This window comes from Vigna unguiculata, chromosome 9 (assembly GCF_004118075.2).
Source record: "Vigna unguiculata cultivar IT97K-499-35 chromosome 9, ASM411807v1, whole genome shotgun sequence".
Taxonomy (NCBI): Eukaryota; Viridiplantae; Streptophyta; class Magnoliopsida; order Fabales; family Fabaceae; genus Vigna; species Vigna unguiculata.
In genome coordinates this window covers 7,703,997-7,722,579 of record NC_040287.1, presented here as the reverse complement: position 1 = coordinate 7,722,579, position 18,583 = coordinate 7,703,997, and the positions used below count along the sequence as shown (strand labels likewise).

At 32.6% G+C, this 18,583-nt stretch overlaps 2 protein-coding genes across 2 annotated transcripts; one reads left to right on the top strand and one right to left on the bottom strand.

Annotated features, from left to right (window-relative positions):
• The first annotated feature begins 232 nt into the window (after positions 1 to 232).
• Positions 233 to 1,602, top strand: LOC114164519 (tetraspanin-11-like). The gene is made up of 2 exons (XM_028049230.1): positions 233 to 989; positions 1,121 to 1,602. Exons 1-2 carry the CDS (start codon positions 369 to 371, stop codon positions 1,460 to 1,462), a joined length of 963 nt encoding a protein of 320 aa, XP_027905031.1. The 5' UTR covers positions 233 to 368; the 3' UTR covers positions 1,463 to 1,602.
• A 5,625-nt stretch (positions 1,603 to 7,227) lies between these two features.
• LOC114163127 (probable acyl-activating enzyme 17, peroxisomal) lies at positions 7,228 to 18,369 on the bottom strand. The gene is made up of 15 exons (XM_028047228.1): positions 18,296 to 18,369; positions 17,760 to 18,086; positions 17,477 to 17,606; positions 16,933 to 17,201; positions 15,319 to 15,523; positions 13,766 to 13,806; positions 13,538 to 13,663; positions 13,252 to 13,325; positions 12,862 to 13,082; positions 12,179 to 12,273; positions 11,848 to 12,064; positions 8,316 to 8,441; positions 8,142 to 8,240; positions 7,770 to 7,982; positions 7,228 to 7,535 (listed from the first exon to the last, which is right to left on the bottom strand). The coding sequence occupies exons 2-15, from the start codon at positions 18,011 to 18,013 to the stop codon at positions 7,425 to 7,427; spliced, it is 2,181 nt and encodes a 726-aa protein (XP_027903029.1). The 5' UTR covers positions 18,014 to 18,086; positions 18,296 to 18,369; the 3' UTR covers positions 7,228 to 7,424.
• Positions 18,370 to 18,583: the final 214 nt, after the last annotated feature.

The window sequence follows — 18,583 nt, the reverse complement described above, 5'->3', positions numbered from 1 at the left end:
TTCATCAACGTTTTCACTTGTGGAACTAGTGTGATTTTTAATTTAAAATAGCTATAATGAAATCATTAAAAAAATTAGGTTAAAATACTATTTTCGTCCATATTTTTATTGAAAAATCTTAAATAGGTCTTAAGATTTTTTTTAATCTCAATTAGGTCCATATTTTTAAAAATGTAAACCTAATTGAGACTAAAAAAATTTTAAGACCTAAAAACATGGACAAATTATTTTAACCAAAAAATTATTAGTTTCTAATTCATTCATAATGATACACTGATCCAAAAGTAACCGTAAACCAAAATTTAAAAACTTGGATAAACACGGTTTCTAAGTTCAGACACCAATTTCCTCAATCGTGTGTCGCGTGCATGCCAACTCCCTCACAAACCATAACACCGTTACCACCCTTAACTCCCTCTTCGTTTCTCCTAATAAAACAGTTACGCTTCTTTCTCTACTCACAATTTTCTCACGTACTTTTCCACACACATCGTCGTCGGAAAATGTTTCGCATAAACAACACCTTCGTCGGAATCCTCCACACGCTGCCGTTGTTTCTGGGCCTTGCCGCCATGGGTGTGTCCGCCTACATCCGCGTCCACGGCGACTGCCAGAACGTACTCAAATACCCGCTCTTATTCAGCGGCCTCTTCGTCTCCGTCGTCTCCGCGCTCGGCCTCGTCGGCGCGTTGTGCCGCGTCAACGCCGCCCTCTACCTCTACCTCATCGCCACCTTCTTCGTCATCCTCGCCTTCGCCTCCTTCACTCTCGTCGCGCTCGTCGTCGTCACCAAAGGCAACGCGCCGCACCACGCCTCCCGCGTGGGCTTCACCGTACGGGACTTCTCTCCCTGGCTGCGCCATTACGTCTCTGACGACCACAACTGGGACGACACCAAGAGGTGCTTCGCGCAGGCGCGTATCTGCCACGGCCTCGCCGTGGACGCTCACAATGTCTCCCTCGTATTCAAACACTCAACTACCACGCAGGTTTAGTTGTTTGATTCTCCATTTTTATTACTCAGTAGTTATTGTTCATCATTTTAAATGAGTTTAGAATTGAAATTAAATCGAAATGAAACAACGGCTATATAACATAGCGCTGACCTTTCTACAAACAGTTTGGGTGCTGCAAGCCGCCGGAGCAATGTAGATTCAAACTGAACGGGACGTTGTGGGAGGCGCCGAAAGCGGGCGCGGCGGCGGAGGAGTCTGATTGCAGGTCGTGGAGCAACAGGGAAGAGAAAATGTGTTTCGATTGCGATTCATGCAAAGGGGGAGTGCTGGCCGGCGTAAGGAAGCAGTGGAGAGATATGAGCATAGTGAATGCGTGCGTGGTTCTTCTTCTGACCATCATCTACGTCTTCGCCTGCTACGCCATCAGAAACAACCGATTGGAGTATTCCAAATACACCGCCCAGAGAAACATGAAAATGAGAATATTGAATTCAAATCACCGTTGAACCCTTTTACTTCTCTCTCTCTCTCTCCATCTTATCCTTCTTATTACTTTCCTTAGGAACAAACATCATCTTTCTTCTTTTAATTTTATAAGTTATGTTCTTAATAATCATAAATAATTATAATATCTATCTTAGTCGTCTATTTCTTTGTAGTTTTTGTATATTTTTTAACATATCAAAATATTGAAGCATTCGAAGTGCTATTTGCATTTAATACATTGTTTAATGTTGATAAAAAAGTGTGAAGAAAACTTAGTTTACAAAATTCTTTTCATTAATGGTCACTCAACTCATGAACGACAAGTAATTATTTCAAATACAAAGAATTTTGATTTTTATGATTTTTCATCTAATAGTTTAAAATAAATAATTAAGCGAGTTAAAACCTGAACTAAGAAGACTAAACCTAATTTGGCCAAGGAGAGGACCTCATTCCTACACCATCTTGGCCCTCTCTTCTTTCTCACTCAACCTTAAGAACTCAAGGCATGAAGGAGTCTTCCTTCTCCTTTTTCACTCTATGTTCCACCAAATTACACTTTCTTTTTTCTCCATTCTTTTCTTATCATTCCTTTATAATAATGTTAATGTTATGTTGTTAAATAAAAAAGCATTATTGAAATGAAAAATGATTTTTTGACTATTATACTTTGACAACTTTCTCTTATAATTTTAAGTATCATCTTTTAAGTGGTTTTCGCTTTTTCATTTTCTCATTCTCAATATTTCAAAATCACTTAGAAGATGATACCTTATATTGTAAAATATATTGTTGGAACAATGATATTTTGACATCGAAGAACCTTTTACACTCATTTGACACTATATGTTATTCTTTTTTTTTTTTTACAAATACAAAAGTTTATCTTTTATGACTGTTTTACTATTGTAGTAGATAGTCAAATGATTATTTTGTGTCAAATTTTTTTTTTCCTCCAACTAAAGTTTTAGTTTCGTTGGATGAAAGAAAACATAACAAAACTCTTAAATATTATTCATGTGATGGTAGAACTTAAATATGGAGAAAGTAACATTTTGACCATAAAAAGTTTTTACACTTTGATACTACTTTTCACTATCTTTCACTCTCTTTTTTCTTTATAAATACAAAAGTTTATTTTTTTCTATAACCATTTTACTTCTATAATGAGTTGTCAAACAATTTTTATGTGAAAAGTATGAAACTTTGGCTTTGCTAAACTAAACATGAAAGTAGAAACAAAAGATAACACACACAAAATGACAACTTTAACATGTTTGGTATTGTGGTTGTTGTTTTGTGTTTAAGGTCGTGTTAAATTTCAGGAATTTTTTAGTTTTGAATATAAAAGTGAAATACTTATGTGTTAAGAATCCATGAAAACAACAAGGAACAATAAAAAAAAGCTTTCGAAATAAATAAAGTTATAGACTTTTTAGTAGATGATGAAATATTTCTTCCATTCTTGCACACTATAATGGGAGATTCAAAATTATTAAACTCCCTAAGTTTTTATGAAGAAACTTTGTTTGGATCCTTTTTTTGAAAAATATTCCTTTAAGAAACAAATAGGAGAAGTATTCATTTAATGACCTGAAGAAGAAGAATGTTTCTAAAAGAGTAACTAGAGTGAATTGACAATTTCAAGATTAATGTTAGAAATTTATTTTGCGTCTCTTATAGTCTCCTATCGTCTTTATCACTAAACTCGGTTTATAATTGCTATGCACACTTCTCTTAATTACTAAAAATACTAACTACCATTTTTATATATTTTATTACTCAATATCTTTTTTTTTTCTTTATCGAAATGGTATAAGCCGTGATCTCTGCGCATTATTTTCAACGTTTTACTTTAATCTCATTGCACAGAATACTACTTTCAACCTCATGCTACAAATGTGTGACTTTTGGAACCCATTTGAAAATCTACATGACCTATGATATGTAGTAGAATACAATGTTTAGTAGAGGCGACAAGTTCATAAACACAAACACTTTTGGATAAATGTATTATTTATGAGAAATAAGAAGCAATGATCAGCAAATGGGTAACGCATTTTTTTGAAGTAATATAAGGTGATGGAAGGAGATGATTAGAAAGATTCACTGAAAATTCAATCATACTACTCATAGTTAGGGATGGCAACGGGCGGGGCGGGGACGGGTTTCGCTATCCCATATCCATCCCCGCAGAAAAAATTAATCATCATCCTCATACCCAAATCCAACGGGTATTAAACTTTTGTCCCATCCCCATCTCCACCGGGTAAGGGGTATAATCTCGTACCCATATTCGTACCCGTGTTCTAACTACTTCATAATTAATTTTTATAAAAGAAAAAAAATTACGGTAAAAAAAACATAATATTATCAAATATTCAATATTAGGAGGATGATTGTTTCTTCTATATCAAATATTTTGAAATAAATTATAATTGTCTACATTTTAGATTAGAATACCAAATAAAATTTCATGAGAACCAAAACATTTATTAAATTTGCAAACTACAACATTGATGAAACTTAGTTGATAAAATTAAAAAATATTTCAAAAAAATATAAAAGGAAAACAAATATTCAAATTAAAATATATTTTAAATGTGTGTTTACTTCAATTTTTTAAATTCTAATGAATCTCTTTTTTATACACGAATAAAAGTTATAATACATCACTTGATCAAAATGACACAAAGAACAAATAATAAACATAATAATAAAATTTTGACATAGATTTTGTATCTTTCGAACTTCAAAAGTTATTTATACAATTAAAGTGAAAAAATTACAGTATAATTAATAATGAGTTATAAAATAACAAATAATTAGATAAAATATATCAAAACATTATTCTACATTATGAAAATAAACAATAAATAAAAATATTAAAAAACTAACAAATGTGTGTTTTAGAAATAATTTGAGAGACTATTGAAAGAAATTGTACAAAGGAAATCAAATGTATAATTAAGGTATGATAAGATGAAAAATACCTTAGAGAACTAATTATTAAATTATGTTTGAAGTGGTTAAAATTAAATAGAAATATCATTAGTGACCAAAAAATTTGTCATTAAATTACAAATAAATTAGTAATTAAATTGGTCACTAAATCAAATATTGATTCGATCATTGAATCGGTCACTAATTTAATCACTGATTCAGACAATAAATCAACTACTACCACCAATGATGAAAAATAGTGACTGATATGAGTTAATGACTAACCCAGTCACTATTTCATGTTTTTCTTGTAGTGAATTATCATATACTATTCCTAAATATCAATTATATATATATATATATATATATATATATATATAATTTTAACCACTTCAAACATAATTTAAAGTGAAAAAATTAGAGTATGATTAATAATGAGTTATAAAATAAAAAATAATTAGATAGAATATATCGAAATATTATTCTACATGATGAAAATAAACAAAAAAATAAAAATATTAAAAAACTAACAAATGTGTGTTTTAGAAATAATTTGAGAGCTATCGAAAGAAATCGCACAAAGAAAATCAAATGTATAATTAAGGTATGATAAGATGAAAAATATCTTAGAGAACTAAGAAAACTTTTCAAATATCAACATATATACTCAATGGTTGAAAAATAACGAAAATTATTCTAATAAAACAAAAGAGTTTTTCAAATTAAACAAAAATTAATAATAATAATAATAATAATAATAAGTAAATAATTTTTGTTATATTACCTCAAATTGAGAGTACAAACATTCTCATGTGAAAGAAAAATATATAATAAATAAAAATATTAAAAAATAATATAAATATTCAAATGTGAGGCATAATTTTTTTTAATTAACATACATCATTTTAACATAATTACATAAAGGTTATGATAAAATAAAAAATATATTGGAGGTGCGAATGAGTTTCATGACAAACCAAATAATTAAAAGAAATAAAAAATAGAATATATATATATATATATATATATATATATGGTTACTTAATTAATTATGAATATTTTAATAATTTAAACGAGAATGAAAATATGGCGGGGACGGGTATTATGGCGGGGATATGTACATCCCCATACCCATCCTCCATACCCAACTGAAAAAGTAAGTCGGGGATTTCCCATACCCATACCCATACCCAGTCAATGCGGGGATTCCCCATCAAAACGGGGAGGAGTTTATTTGTCATCTCTACTCATAGTAAAACTAAAGGAAATTAAATGATGACATTATCAAATTACCAAATTATCCCTTCACTTCTTTTTATTATGTAAAAACAACAAAGTAAAAATTAATAATACAAATAATAATTTATTATAATTATAGTAAAAATTTATTATTTCTAAAATTATTATTAAAAATTATTTTTCACCTTATATATTAAATTTATCTTCACACAACTATATTGTATTATTTATTTTTTTTATAAATCATTTTTTTTATATTTTTAATCATTCAATAAAATTTATAAAAATATTTTTAAATTATTTATACATAATTTAATATTACATATAACAATAGGAACATTTTGATAATCTAACTTTTAAGTGAACGTCTTGCAATCATGATATTTCATTCAACTCAGTTTGGTTACTAACATTTTAAGGAGTTTTATTAGTTAAAATACTTTGTTGGTCCTCGTTTTTGTACCAAAATCTCAATTTGATCCTCATATTTTTATTAGTCTTAATTAGGTTCACATTTTTTTAAATTAGTAACAATTAGATTTTTTCCGTTAGTATGGAATTAACACTGTTAAGTAAGTGTTACGTGTCAGCTCCTCGTTTTTTTAAATTTTTTTATTTTTTTAATTTTTTTTACAAAAATATTGATGTCACGTGCCAAGTCTGTAGTGTGTCACATGTCAATCTAATATGGTGACACGTGTCAAATTATTGTATGAATATCAATTTGATCATCATATTTGTTAAATTGATTTGATTTCAGTTCCAAATATTTTTTAAAGTTTTCAATTTCATAGATTCCAAATTTAGACCAAATTTAATTTTTACATAGATGTTATGATGATACTTTTATTACAAATGATATTTCTATTACATATTTTAAATAATATTAAATTTATTTAAATTTATATTTTATATTAAACTTTATTTAAATTTTATTTTAAAATTATAAATATATAGATTTATAAATTTATATTCGAATTATTTGTATAACATTAAATATCAACAATTTTTTAAAATTGGCTTAAAAATAACAATTTTATAAATTTAAATGTAAAATTTTAAAATAATTTTATAACAAATTAAAATAAATATTTAAAATTTTAATATTAAATACACTTAATATTATTAAAATATTTAATAAAAATAATCATAATATTATATAAAAGTAAAATTTAATCTAAATTTAGAACACATGAAATTGAAAATTTTTAAAAAAGTTTAGGACTGAAATCAAATCAAATTAATAGATATGAGGACGAAATTGAGATTCATACAATAATTTGACACATGTATTAACACGTGGCACACTACAAACATGACATGTGACATAAATATTTTTAAGAAAAAAATTTAAAAATTTAAAAAAAAAATCAAAATTCAAAAAATTCAAAAAAACGAGAAGCTGACTCATGGCACCTTTCATATTAACGAAAATAACCTAATTATTACTGATTTATAAAAATGTGGACCTAATTGAGACTAATAAAACTATGATGACTAAATTGAAATTTTGGTATAAAAATGAGGACTAGCAGAGAGTATTTTAACCTATTTTTATTTTAAACAACAATAATACATGACAATTGATAAATATATTATTCCATGAGATGAAAATCCTGCACTGAACCTTTTTTATTTATATGAAACTAAACCTCTACGAAACAGAATATTATTTGAAATATTTTATATACCAATTGTACATTATTTTTAATTGAAGTACCATAAGAAAAATAGTTTTAATTGTGTACCATAATGACTCTTTGGATATCCAATCTTGAATATTTGAATCAAATGACAGCATTATATTTTGGAACTTTGGTTAGTTTCTGTCAGCTGCTGTCGCAAAACCCTTCTCATAACCTTGTTTGATGCCGTCCTTGGAAGAGATGGCAGTGCTACAACCTGAGAAACCTACACAAATGAGCATGTATTTAGAGCGCTAAACTGCTGTAAAACATTTGTCACTAAGAGAAATAATATGCACATAAGTTTTTCACATAATTTCTTTTATTAATTGAATTTTAATGAAAATAATTTTATGGATCCCCCATCATATTTAACTTTCAATAAATTTTAATCAATAAAAAAAATGTATCAGTAAAGATTGTATTCCTGGTAATCTTCTAATAGGAAAATGATCAATACCCGAAATAGTGGATTTAGTTTCTTTTGGAGAGCTGAATTAAAAGACATCCTCAATTGTTGTAAATCTTGCTTTGCAAAATTTGCATCCTTGAATACAACTACTATAGTCAACAACTCAGGTCCACCACCAGAAGGTGGAACTCCTATCGCAGCTGTTTCCAGAACACTGTTATCTACTTCATTGCATATGCGTTCAATCTCAACCGAACTCACCTGTCCACACAAACAGCATGAAATGTCAGATCACACCAAAGAAATAGAGAATGGTTGCTTTGCTCCTAAAAGAGGTTAGTTTTTATTTGGCATATCATATGTTCATATTCATTAACAATCTAAATAATTTACTGATTATTATCTAGGCAAGATGTTTACCTTGATTCCCCCAAGGTTCATTGTGTCGTCTGCACGACCATGTGCATGATAGTATCCTCTAGCCGTACGCTCAAATACATCACCATGCCTCCGTAAAACCTGATTAGAGAAACTCAATTGTATAATTTCAGGTAAGCCAATACCCAATTACCACATAATAAATGCTATGCCAACCTTTCCATTCAATAGAGGCATTCCTTTGAAATAGACATCATAATGATCAGCATTCAGCAGTGTATTTGATGCCCCAAGCATGAGGGAACCAAGAGCCAGCTCGCCTATTCCCGGAACATTTTGTGGCTGTAACAGAAAAGAAGATTGAAATGCCAGAGATCATTTGAAATTTTAAATGATTTTGTAAAAACTCAGCACAATGTCTTCTGGAACTAAAACAATAAAATATAGAACAGTCTTAGTAATTGTGAACATAAGAATACAGTGGTCATAGAAAAGGTTACGATGACTAAAATTATCAAACATTACTTACAAAGTCATACATCACTACGTTACGTGACTTCTGAACAGTTGGCAAAACAAGATAGAGATGACGTAAAAACAGACCCGTTCTGTATAATTCAACAATTAGCCACCCAAAACAGAAGGACAAGAATTACAAAGGAATCCTTCCTTTCACATAGGCTATTACCCGTCATGACAAACTATAAACCTTCTTTTCTCAACACCCCACAAATAAGAATGCATAGACTTCTCGAAAAGGCTGGTTGAAATCTAGTATTGTTAGAACGGGAGTTGTTGTGATCTTTTGTTGCTGCATTGCCATATTGCTTTCTTCAGACCACAGGAAATTCCGTTTTTTCAGCAATTGAGTCAAAGGTCTTGCTATTTTTCCATAGTTGTAAATGAACCTTCTATATTAACCTGTGAGTCCCAAAAGTCCCCTTAGGGCCTTTATAGTTTTGGGAATAGGCCATTGAAGGATTCATGAGATCTTTTGGGGATCCATTTCTACCCCTTTACTAGAGATAACATTACCCAATTTTTGAATTCTAGATGTTCGAATTCTCACTTTTTCCAGTTAGCATAAAATTGGTGTTGTTGTAATGTTCTCAAAACCTGTTTCGACTGTGCCAAATGCTCTTCTCATGTTTTGCTGTAAATCAGTATATCATAAAATTAAAAAAAAAAAAAAAAAAGCTAACACAAACCTCCTAGGATATGGCCGCAAAATGGTGTTCATGGTGCATTTGGAAGTAGCTGGGGCATTAGTCAACCAAAACAGCATAACTAAGGGATCATAATGCCCATTATGAGTTCGGAACAAAGTCCTCTGAATATTCGATTCATGCATGCAAATTTGATGATATCTAGTCTTAAAATCCACTTTCAAAATAATGTGCCCCATGTAACTCATCAAGAAGTTCTTCTATGATTGGAATAGGGAATTTGTCACAGATAGTTGCTTTATTTAAAGCATGATAATTGACGTACAAACTTTCATATTTTTTCTTAAGGTTTGATGATCCCTAACTTAAACATTTCCCCCACCTGTTTTTCTATTTCAGTTTTTAAGAGGTGAGGGTAGCTATAGGGTCTCACATTAACTAGATTCACTCAAAATTTGATTGGAATTTTATGATCCACATCCGTGTGAGGTGGTAGTTCTTTGAGTTCACTAAAGACTCCTTCACAATCTTTCGAGACCTTTCCCAATTTTCTTTGTTGTTTCTCAAATCAGTTGTTTTTTTATCTCTTGATAATTGTTTTCTATTTTTCACTTCCCACATGATTGAGACAACTTCTAATTTCCATTTATTTCATCAACGCTTGTGGTCACCAAGCTTTTTTCCAAAGTAGGATCCTTCTTAATTCTAACAGACTGGCCTAGTGTGCTAATGTGCTCCAATTCATTGATAAAGTTCTTGAATCCACCTTACATCTCCCAATGTAGCCAACCATTCTACCCCAAGATCAAATCCACTCCTCCTAACTCAAAATAGAAAATGTCTCCTTCACAGTATACTTATCCAACTACACTTCTATGTCCCTACAACAACCATTTGTTTGTTTTCGGTTTCCGTCTTCTAATCTAACACTATAAGGTTGGGTTGATTCCACTTGTAAACCAAGTAATGGCACCAATTCTGAAGAAATGAAATTGTGACTACTATCAATCAAAAGCAACATTGATCTTCCCATCTCCTTCCCTTGCAATTTTATAGCACAAGGTTGTGCTGAACCTCCTGCAGAAAAAAATGGACAAGTCCATGCGCTAACATTCTCGATCAAGGTATTCTTCCATTATTTTCTGCAAACACTCCTCAATCTTAGTCTGCCTTATATCCCCTACTTCTCCTGATCCCTCATCTTCAACCAAGATTATTACCCTTAAATTTTTTTCAGGACAATGATGTCCTGGACTATAGGCTCCTCCAGAATGGAAATACCTTCCCTCTTATCTCGTAATATGTTCAGGTAAGGAAGGTTTCTGGTTTCACGATTTCTCAGCCCCACTGTTTTGTTTCCTCCTACTTGGTGACCCTATATACTAGTTGAAGCTTGCATATTACTGGTGCTTTTGAAAGTATCTTCACCTGAAACTACCCCTCTTCCTCCATGATACCAAAAAGTGGATGTATTATTCATACATGAACCACCTACCTGCCAGGCTCTTTCATTGTTTCCTCCACATCCACGCAATTTCCATAGCTCGAACGAAATCGTTTGGATGATGTGGTCGAATTTGATTATGAATATTATATTGCAGCCCGGCAAAGAAAAATGCCAACAGTTGGTCTTGTGATGTATGTATGCAGAGCTTGCGACACCAATGTTTCAAACTCTTTGATGTAGTCGTCCACCTTTTCATTTTGTCCTATTGTCACTAGTTCAAACACATTACCACACTCCCTAGCTCAGAATCTTCTATTCAATGCACTTGCAAAATCTCAAGATGGGTTGTTGAACTTCCGATGCCAAAATTTAAACTAGTGACTTGCATTTCTTTCCATACTAACAAGAGCCAAACGTAATTTTTCCATTTGAGTGACATTATGTACTTAAAAAAATTTTAGCACTTGTTATCTATCCTAACTGATCACCCCCTTTGAATGTAGACAATTCCACCATCCAGGGCCTCAACAATTCTTCTCCGTCCGTATCAGATCTCTTACCATGAACAGATCTTTCTTCCCTCTTTTTGTCATCGTTGACTACATTCTCCCAACCTTTAGACCATTTTCCTCCTTTCTAGATTTCACGAAGAAGTTTTTTGATTTCTTTCATGTCTGGCAAGTTGTCTTTCACAATGGACAAATCTGCTTTCAATTCTACAAGAACTTTTCCTTGTTCACTGGCCCATATTTCCAATGTACTTAGTTGACTCTCCAATATGTCCTTTTGAGGATCCGGCATGTTGGACCAAACTAGTTACGTGCCATCTTAAGAGTTGGCAAAAAAAGATACAGATAATGTAAAAAGAGACCCGTTTCTATGTTATACAACAACTAGCCACTCAAAATTTCCTTCCTTTGACACATGGAATTTCCTGTCACAACAAACTATTATACTTATCTCAATACCCAGCACGATAACAATATATAGACTTTCTCAAAAAGTCTCCCACCGCTATAACGACTAACTGGTTTCATTTTTAAACTTCTTCCTATAATAGAGTTTCCAACCCCTCTCATTACTTCCATGAACACACTAGCACTTACAATAGAAAAATTGAATGAATAGCACTTACAATAGGATGACCATTATCACCAAGAATATACAAACTGCAGCAAATAGCAGGCGTACTAAAAGCAGCTAATGCCTGAGACTGTAGTAGTGATCCACACACAAAGCCACCCCCAATTTCTGTACCACCACAATATTCAATGACAGGCTTGTAGAGAGCTCTCCCCATCAGCCAAAGGTATTCATCTACATTAGATGCTTCACCAGAGGAGCCAAAGCACCTACATCATTCACAAGAATATTTCCAATCAAATATTTCATAACCATAAATTATATTCAAATATATGCCCTACCACCTTGTTAAAGAGTAGATTCGCTTCAACTAAATTACTCACCGGATAGAAGACCAATCATATCCAGATGTGGAATTTGCACTTTTCCAACTCCGGACAATACTTGGAATAACACCAAGCATTGTTACTTTAGCATCCTGAAAAGGACACAAGTATCTAGAGTGAAGAACAAAACATACGAAATAATCCTAAGGATTGACCAAAATAGAGATAACTGTTGCGATGTCTTTTTCTTGTTACATATAACAACAAATGGTAAAAACTAACTAAATTTTATAGATCAAGAGCTGCAAGGTGTAGGCCAAAAAAAACACATTCCATTCATCTACTTGTGTAATTGAACAAAAATACATGAAATATGTTTGACATCCCCTCAAATGCACCTAACTACAAGTAGATTATATACTTGAAATGATAAATTAACAAGAGTAAAAGGACCTTAGATGAAAAAACTGCTAAAAATTATAGTTTCTATTTACATTTCAGTGAATAGAGACATAAAACGAACATGCATTTTTTGTTTATGATTTGTTTGCTTGAGTTCATAGAAATATAAAAGTAAAACAATAATAATAACATAATATTATCTCCCAAATATGTACTTGTTTTTCTTCAGATATAGTAAACTGTATCAGTCTATGGATGAACAACAAGCATTCACAATTCAGAGGAAATAAAAGCCATGGGAAAGACTGAAAATTTTGAACATAAAAATAAATTCATACCTGTACGAACTTGGCAAAGCCAGACCCAAGAGGAGATCCAACATATAAAGCCATCGAAGCTCCATTTAGCAAGGATGCATATACTAGCCATGGCCCCATCATCCATCCAAGATTAGTGGGCCAGCAGACCACATCACCTTTACGAATGTCCATGTTGAACCATGCATCTGCAGCAGCTTTTAGAGGAGTAATATTGGTCCATGGAATTGCCTTTGGATCACCTATACCACCAAATGAGATGATATTAACTTAGCTATTGACCAGCTTCATATGGTGAAAGAAGTGTTGACATTGAATTAATTCTTTTTCCTCAAATATCCTTTATCAACAATACAAAGCTTTTTTTAGTCTAGTATGTATCCTTTCAGGTCAAAAGAAAAAAACTCTTACCAGTTGTTCCAGATGAAAAGAGAATGTTTGTAAATGTTTCTACCGGTTGTTCTGTTGCTATGAATTCCTTGCCTCTGTAGGTTGCATGACAACAAATGAGAATTAGAATTCCAAGAGCATATCATAAACAATTGAAACTTTTCATTCTGTCATTAGCTCTATGCATCAGCGAACATGATAATATAGTATCAAAGGCATATTCTTGGCCAATATTTTATTGGTTCTCGGCCAATAATTTATTTGATAAATAGAGAATATCTATTAATAAATAGATTAAAGTGCATACTTGAGACTATAGACTTTCTCCAAAAAATCATGCCAAGAAAGATCACTGTCCCGCAGTTTCATGCTAAATTCAGATCCTTTGGTAGGGATAACTACTGCCATAGGTGACTCTGCATCTACAACTCTCCTGCATTCGTGAAGCAACAATATGAGAGACCAAATTTCTGAGCGACAAAGTGAACAACTCAACTATAGTGTGTATGTACCAAATAGTGAAAAGCATTCTCACCTGTAAAGGGGGATACTTTTGTCGCCACGAATAATGAGATCCTGAAAAATGAAATGTCAAAGGAAAGGGTAGAGAAACACATGAAAAAACTAAACAATCATAAAAACACAATTAGCCAAAAAATTGACAACCATTTTAACAATAAGACTAATAGCCAACCTATTGAGAAATAAACTTGTTCTTTAAAAACGTTCAAATTATTGGTTTATATGTAGGAAAAGGAGGAAAAGAGAGAATAGAGATTGGATAATTTTAATATATTTCTTAGATGTAACTCCTATTTATAAAAGGTGTTTGTCATGTAGTCCTTTTGCACTAAAGAATCATACTAGTGGTGACATCTCCAACCGATTCATTCAAGTGACAAGTTCTTTCTCCCATGAATCATACCAATGGTGACTTATGATGGGTAAATCACACCATCCTGAAGTAGATTGGCCCCTAACTTTGGTCCAGATAGTTTCCATCACAAATGTTGCCCGGTACCATCTCATGTCGCAAATGCAATCTAGCTCCATCTCTATGAACCATGGCCTCCTTTCTTGACCTAGATGTTGCACTGTGTTAATATTTTTAATACATTTTTCTTTAGGTACGTTTAGTTTTATAGTACTGCTATATGACCAACAATAGTTTATTGTAATGAAAGTTGGTCTTCAAAGAGACAACATGAGAAAACAGAAAGTACAAGTAGCAGCATTGAGAATAATAAGATAAATGCGTAGCCACACAAAAAGGGACAAAACACATAGCGATTGTTTATGAGGAAATATTGGCAAGACAGCTATTGAGGACAACATGATAGAAAATTGATTAAAATGATTTGGACATTTGTAAAAGGAAATTGACATTTACAAAGAAGGCCATTGAGAGATGTCATGGTGAATAAAATCCTAAATATTTTGGTTTACAAGTAAGCATCACATAATCCCATGCAATTCACCTCACCTAGTATGACATGGCTATTATAGTTTTTTTTTCTGTCAATATGTTCAATTATAAACTTAAAGCATAATAAGCTTTAACTAGGAGTTGTTGTATCTTTGAATCATTGCATGGTTTTTAGTCCATTGAAAAGGAAGAAAATGAGACCAAGAAAGACACTGGGTAAGTTGTCACGGGAGATCTCATGATCATTAATATTTCTTAAGACTTCATTTTTCAATTGAACGGCGTTATAGTGATGCCTAACATGAGTTTATAGAAGAAAAAAAACTGAATCGAATGGCATTTGGGATCATGCCGACCTCACCAAGTGAGACAGGACTTTGTTTTTATTGTTGCTATTGACAAGTTTCACCATAATTCATGGTTTGTTACTTAATCAGAATTAGAACAAGTAGGGCTACTAATATTTTGTATCACGTCATATGGATATCAATTTTAGATTATTCAATCTCTATTCTCTCTTTTAGTCCTTCCCTACTTAAAATCAATATAGTTTCAACACTAATAAATGAGTTTAGTTTTCCTAGTAAGAAATCAGAAAAATCATTAAAAAAAACCCAAATATACACGACCAAAAAAGTATCAGAGGAAATTAGAGAGTCAACCTGAGTAAATACGACTTTTGCATTTGATATTCTAAGCCTGTTTGATATTTCACTAGCAGCAAAACTATCAGCAATCGATACAACAACATAACCTGCAAGAACAATAGCTAGGTAGATAACCACAGACTTGACATTCATTGGCATATCAATCGCAATTGCAGATCCTTTCTCCAGATCCAGAGAATTGAGAGCATATGCAACTAACCTACACGTTAAAAGAAATAGCAAGATATAATTTTAATTTTATTAACATTTGGGTGTGAAGAAGCAAAGTGTAGAATAATCATACCATGCAATGTTTTAGATTCAAAGCTTAACCCAAAAGATGCCATGAATTTAAGAACTGCTGCATACTGCTACCACGTATATCTTCTATCACAATATTATACAAATAAAAAATTCAAAATCTTAAAATAGCAAGAATGTAGTATGATCTGGACAATGCCTCTAGTCCAGAATAAGTATTGAGCCCCACTAGACTGGATGCTGTTGGGCCTAAACAGCTACCTAGCCCAAGATGCTGAATGTCAAGGGACAAAGTACCTGAATGACTTGGTAGGATACGACCACCTATTACAAAGGCTTGTGAGAGAAGAAATAAGGGAAATGGGAACAGAGCTATTGGATGTAGTTTCAACTAGTTAGAAGAGTTAGTTAAAGAATAAGAGAGTTTGTTTAAATACGTTTTTGGGGTCTAGAGAATGAGCAGGAAAAATATATGTTAGGAGGATATTGGTCCCTCGAATAACCAGAGTTATCGTTTTTGTAATACCATACATTGAAGGAAGCATGCTGTGTTCGTCTCTCTTATCTCTGTAAACGTCATCTTCCTTAGTTTTCTGATCCAGTTTCTATAAGTTGGTATCAGAGCTCTTTCTGAAAAGAGCTTTGTGGGTACTACTCATAGTAAACACAAGAATGATGGAGTCAAGATAGGAGGCATCGAAGAGGCCCTTAGCAAATGGACTTACATTACTAGATGATTTTGAAGCAAGATTAGATGCAAGATTGACCCAAATTGATGCAAGTTGAGAATCACAGTTGAAAAATATTATTGAAAGATTCGTGAAAGAGGAAAAGTTGCAAGTGCAGTAACTACTAAGAACCAGAGGGTTTCAACTGAGTTTTCAGAGGAGGATTCAGTAGGTGAAGTGTACGGTTGTTATAAGTGGAGAAGATTGGATATTCCCGTTTTTAAGGGAGAAGATGCAATGGAATCCATAGGTAAAGTGGAAAGATATTATGATCACAATCATGAGTAGGATGCCTCTAAATTTAGCATTGACAAGGAATCATCTTAAATTTGTGTCACTTAAAGTTAAAATATATAACAAACATTTATTTGAAACAGTTTTGCTAAGCATTGCTCTTAAATAATGGTTGAGAATCAACATATACAAAGTTAGTATTAGAGATCGTGGTCGAAATGTAGTGACAAATAATATTAACTTTTTCCAATAATAACTCTTCACCTTTGATTCCTTAACCATCACTGTCTTTAAAATAACAATCAACAAAACCAAATTTTCACGTGTTATGATACAATTCATAAATACAATATGTTAAAAAGCATAAAAACCTAATAATAACAAGGACAGGCTATTTGTAGCATACCATACTTCTTCACGCAGTTCCTTGAGTGTCATCCTTTGTAGAGGGAGATCATCATGTTGTTCTTCGCGCCATATTATTACTGTATCATTCAAACCCCTTTTACCATTTATATTTATGCAATTCTGTGCTGGATTAATAGATGCTCCAGGAAGCCATTGACCACCTGGGTGTGATAATGGGCCTTCCCCTGTGGGGCTATCACGTAAGATGCATTCAGGTGGTTTGGAAAATGATATGTCCATTTCATCAAACACAGATTTCCAACATATCTGAAACAGCATACAACCACAATTACAAAGCTGCCAAGTACAGAAAAACTCAAGAAATAGAAAACTCCCACCGTATATATAGTGGGAGTGACAGCTTTAAATTAAAGTCTGCAGTTGGAACTAAGACTGCAATTACAGTTCCATTTGCCTGCAACTTTCTGGAATAACAAAAGTCTGAACTTTTCGTACTATACTAATTGCAATCTAAAACCTTGTGGGAGAAGTATAAATTTCACACATTATTGAAAAGTGCATTGAAAAAAGTGTTTTTCAACCTCAGGATTTGAGACTGAGAACTTCAGGAAATCATCAAAGCTTGTAATTGGATCCTTATATGCCGAACCCATAAATTCTTTCCCTTTCCTCTCTAGCAACTGCCAAACATTTGTCAAAGCAGCACTTTTCCTAACCACACATGAAATAAGGTTCAAAATAGAAAGTGTCATCAACCTTTCATTCCACTACAAGGGTAAACACACATTTCAATCATTCCCCACCATGATGAACTAAACAACTTCCATATAATCGAAAAAACAACACATATCTCAAACCACATACGGGTCGGGTATCCAAGCGGGTGGGTCGGGACCGAAATCCTTGTAGCAACCATAGTACAGCATCTGATGGAAGGGGAAGGGAAGTTCAGGGTTGAGGAGGCTGCTGCTGATGTGCTGCCACGTGGCAGGGGTGCCATCTCCATGAATTTTGATGATTTCTGTGAGACTTTGGTGGAGAGTGGTTGCATCTTCTTTTGCAATTCCGAGGGATTCAATATCCAACACAGTGATAGAACTCAACGATTTATAAGCCATGCGTAATAGTAGTATCAAAAAAGTTGCACAATTGCACCACCCACTTCACACTGAACTCTGCTTCTTTCAGCTCCTGAAACCCAAAAGCTTCAAACCCGTGTCATTGGCAGATTGATAGAAGAAAGATAAACTATATAGGATTGAAAATTTATTCACGATTCAATGGTTAAAACGTAAAATTGTTGCAAAATTATGTTCTTATCTCGATGACTATAATAGATACAAAAGGAAAATAAAAACAAAATCTGATCTGTAAGAAAATTATTGGATAGTTATCCTCACCTACTTGGAGTGAGACACCCTAGCAGCATGGTCACAGTTTGTCAATTCACAATGTTCACTTACATTCAATTTATGGGTACCCATCCCAATAAATATAAATATTTATAAAGGAACATTTGGTTTGGTTCACCTTCCACGTTCATGTGATTTTGCTGTGTCACTCACCAAAGCAATATTTTCCATTATATAACTTAATTTGATATAAAAAAATCAAATTCACTTGGTTCTTGCCTACTTCTAATGACCAAAATTCCATAAATTGATTACTCAAATTCTAAGTATCGTTCG

Excerpts from the sequence above, each read along its gene's own strand:
- LOC114164519 (XM_028049230.1), top strand. The coding sequence starts at position 369 with ATGCCAACTCCCTCACAAACCATAACACCGTTACCACCCTTAACTCCC. Across the intron at positions 990-1,120 it reads AACACTCAACTACCACGCAG|TTTGGGTGCTGCAAGCCGCC; the intron begins GTTTAGTTGTTT and ends TTCTACAAACAG.
- LOC114163127 (XM_028047228.1), bottom strand. The coding sequence starts at position 18,013 with ATGGCTTATAAATCGTTGAGTTCTATCACTGTGTTGGATATTGAATCC. Across the intron at positions 8,241-8,315 it reads TGCCTCTATTGAATGGAAAG|GTTTTACGGAGGCATGGTGA; the intron begins GTTGGCATAGCA and ends TTCTCTAATCAG. Across the intron at positions 7,536-7,769 it reads AACTAAATCCACTATTTCGG|GTTTCTCAGGTTGTAGCACT; the intron begins GTATTGATCATT and ends TCATTTGTGTAG.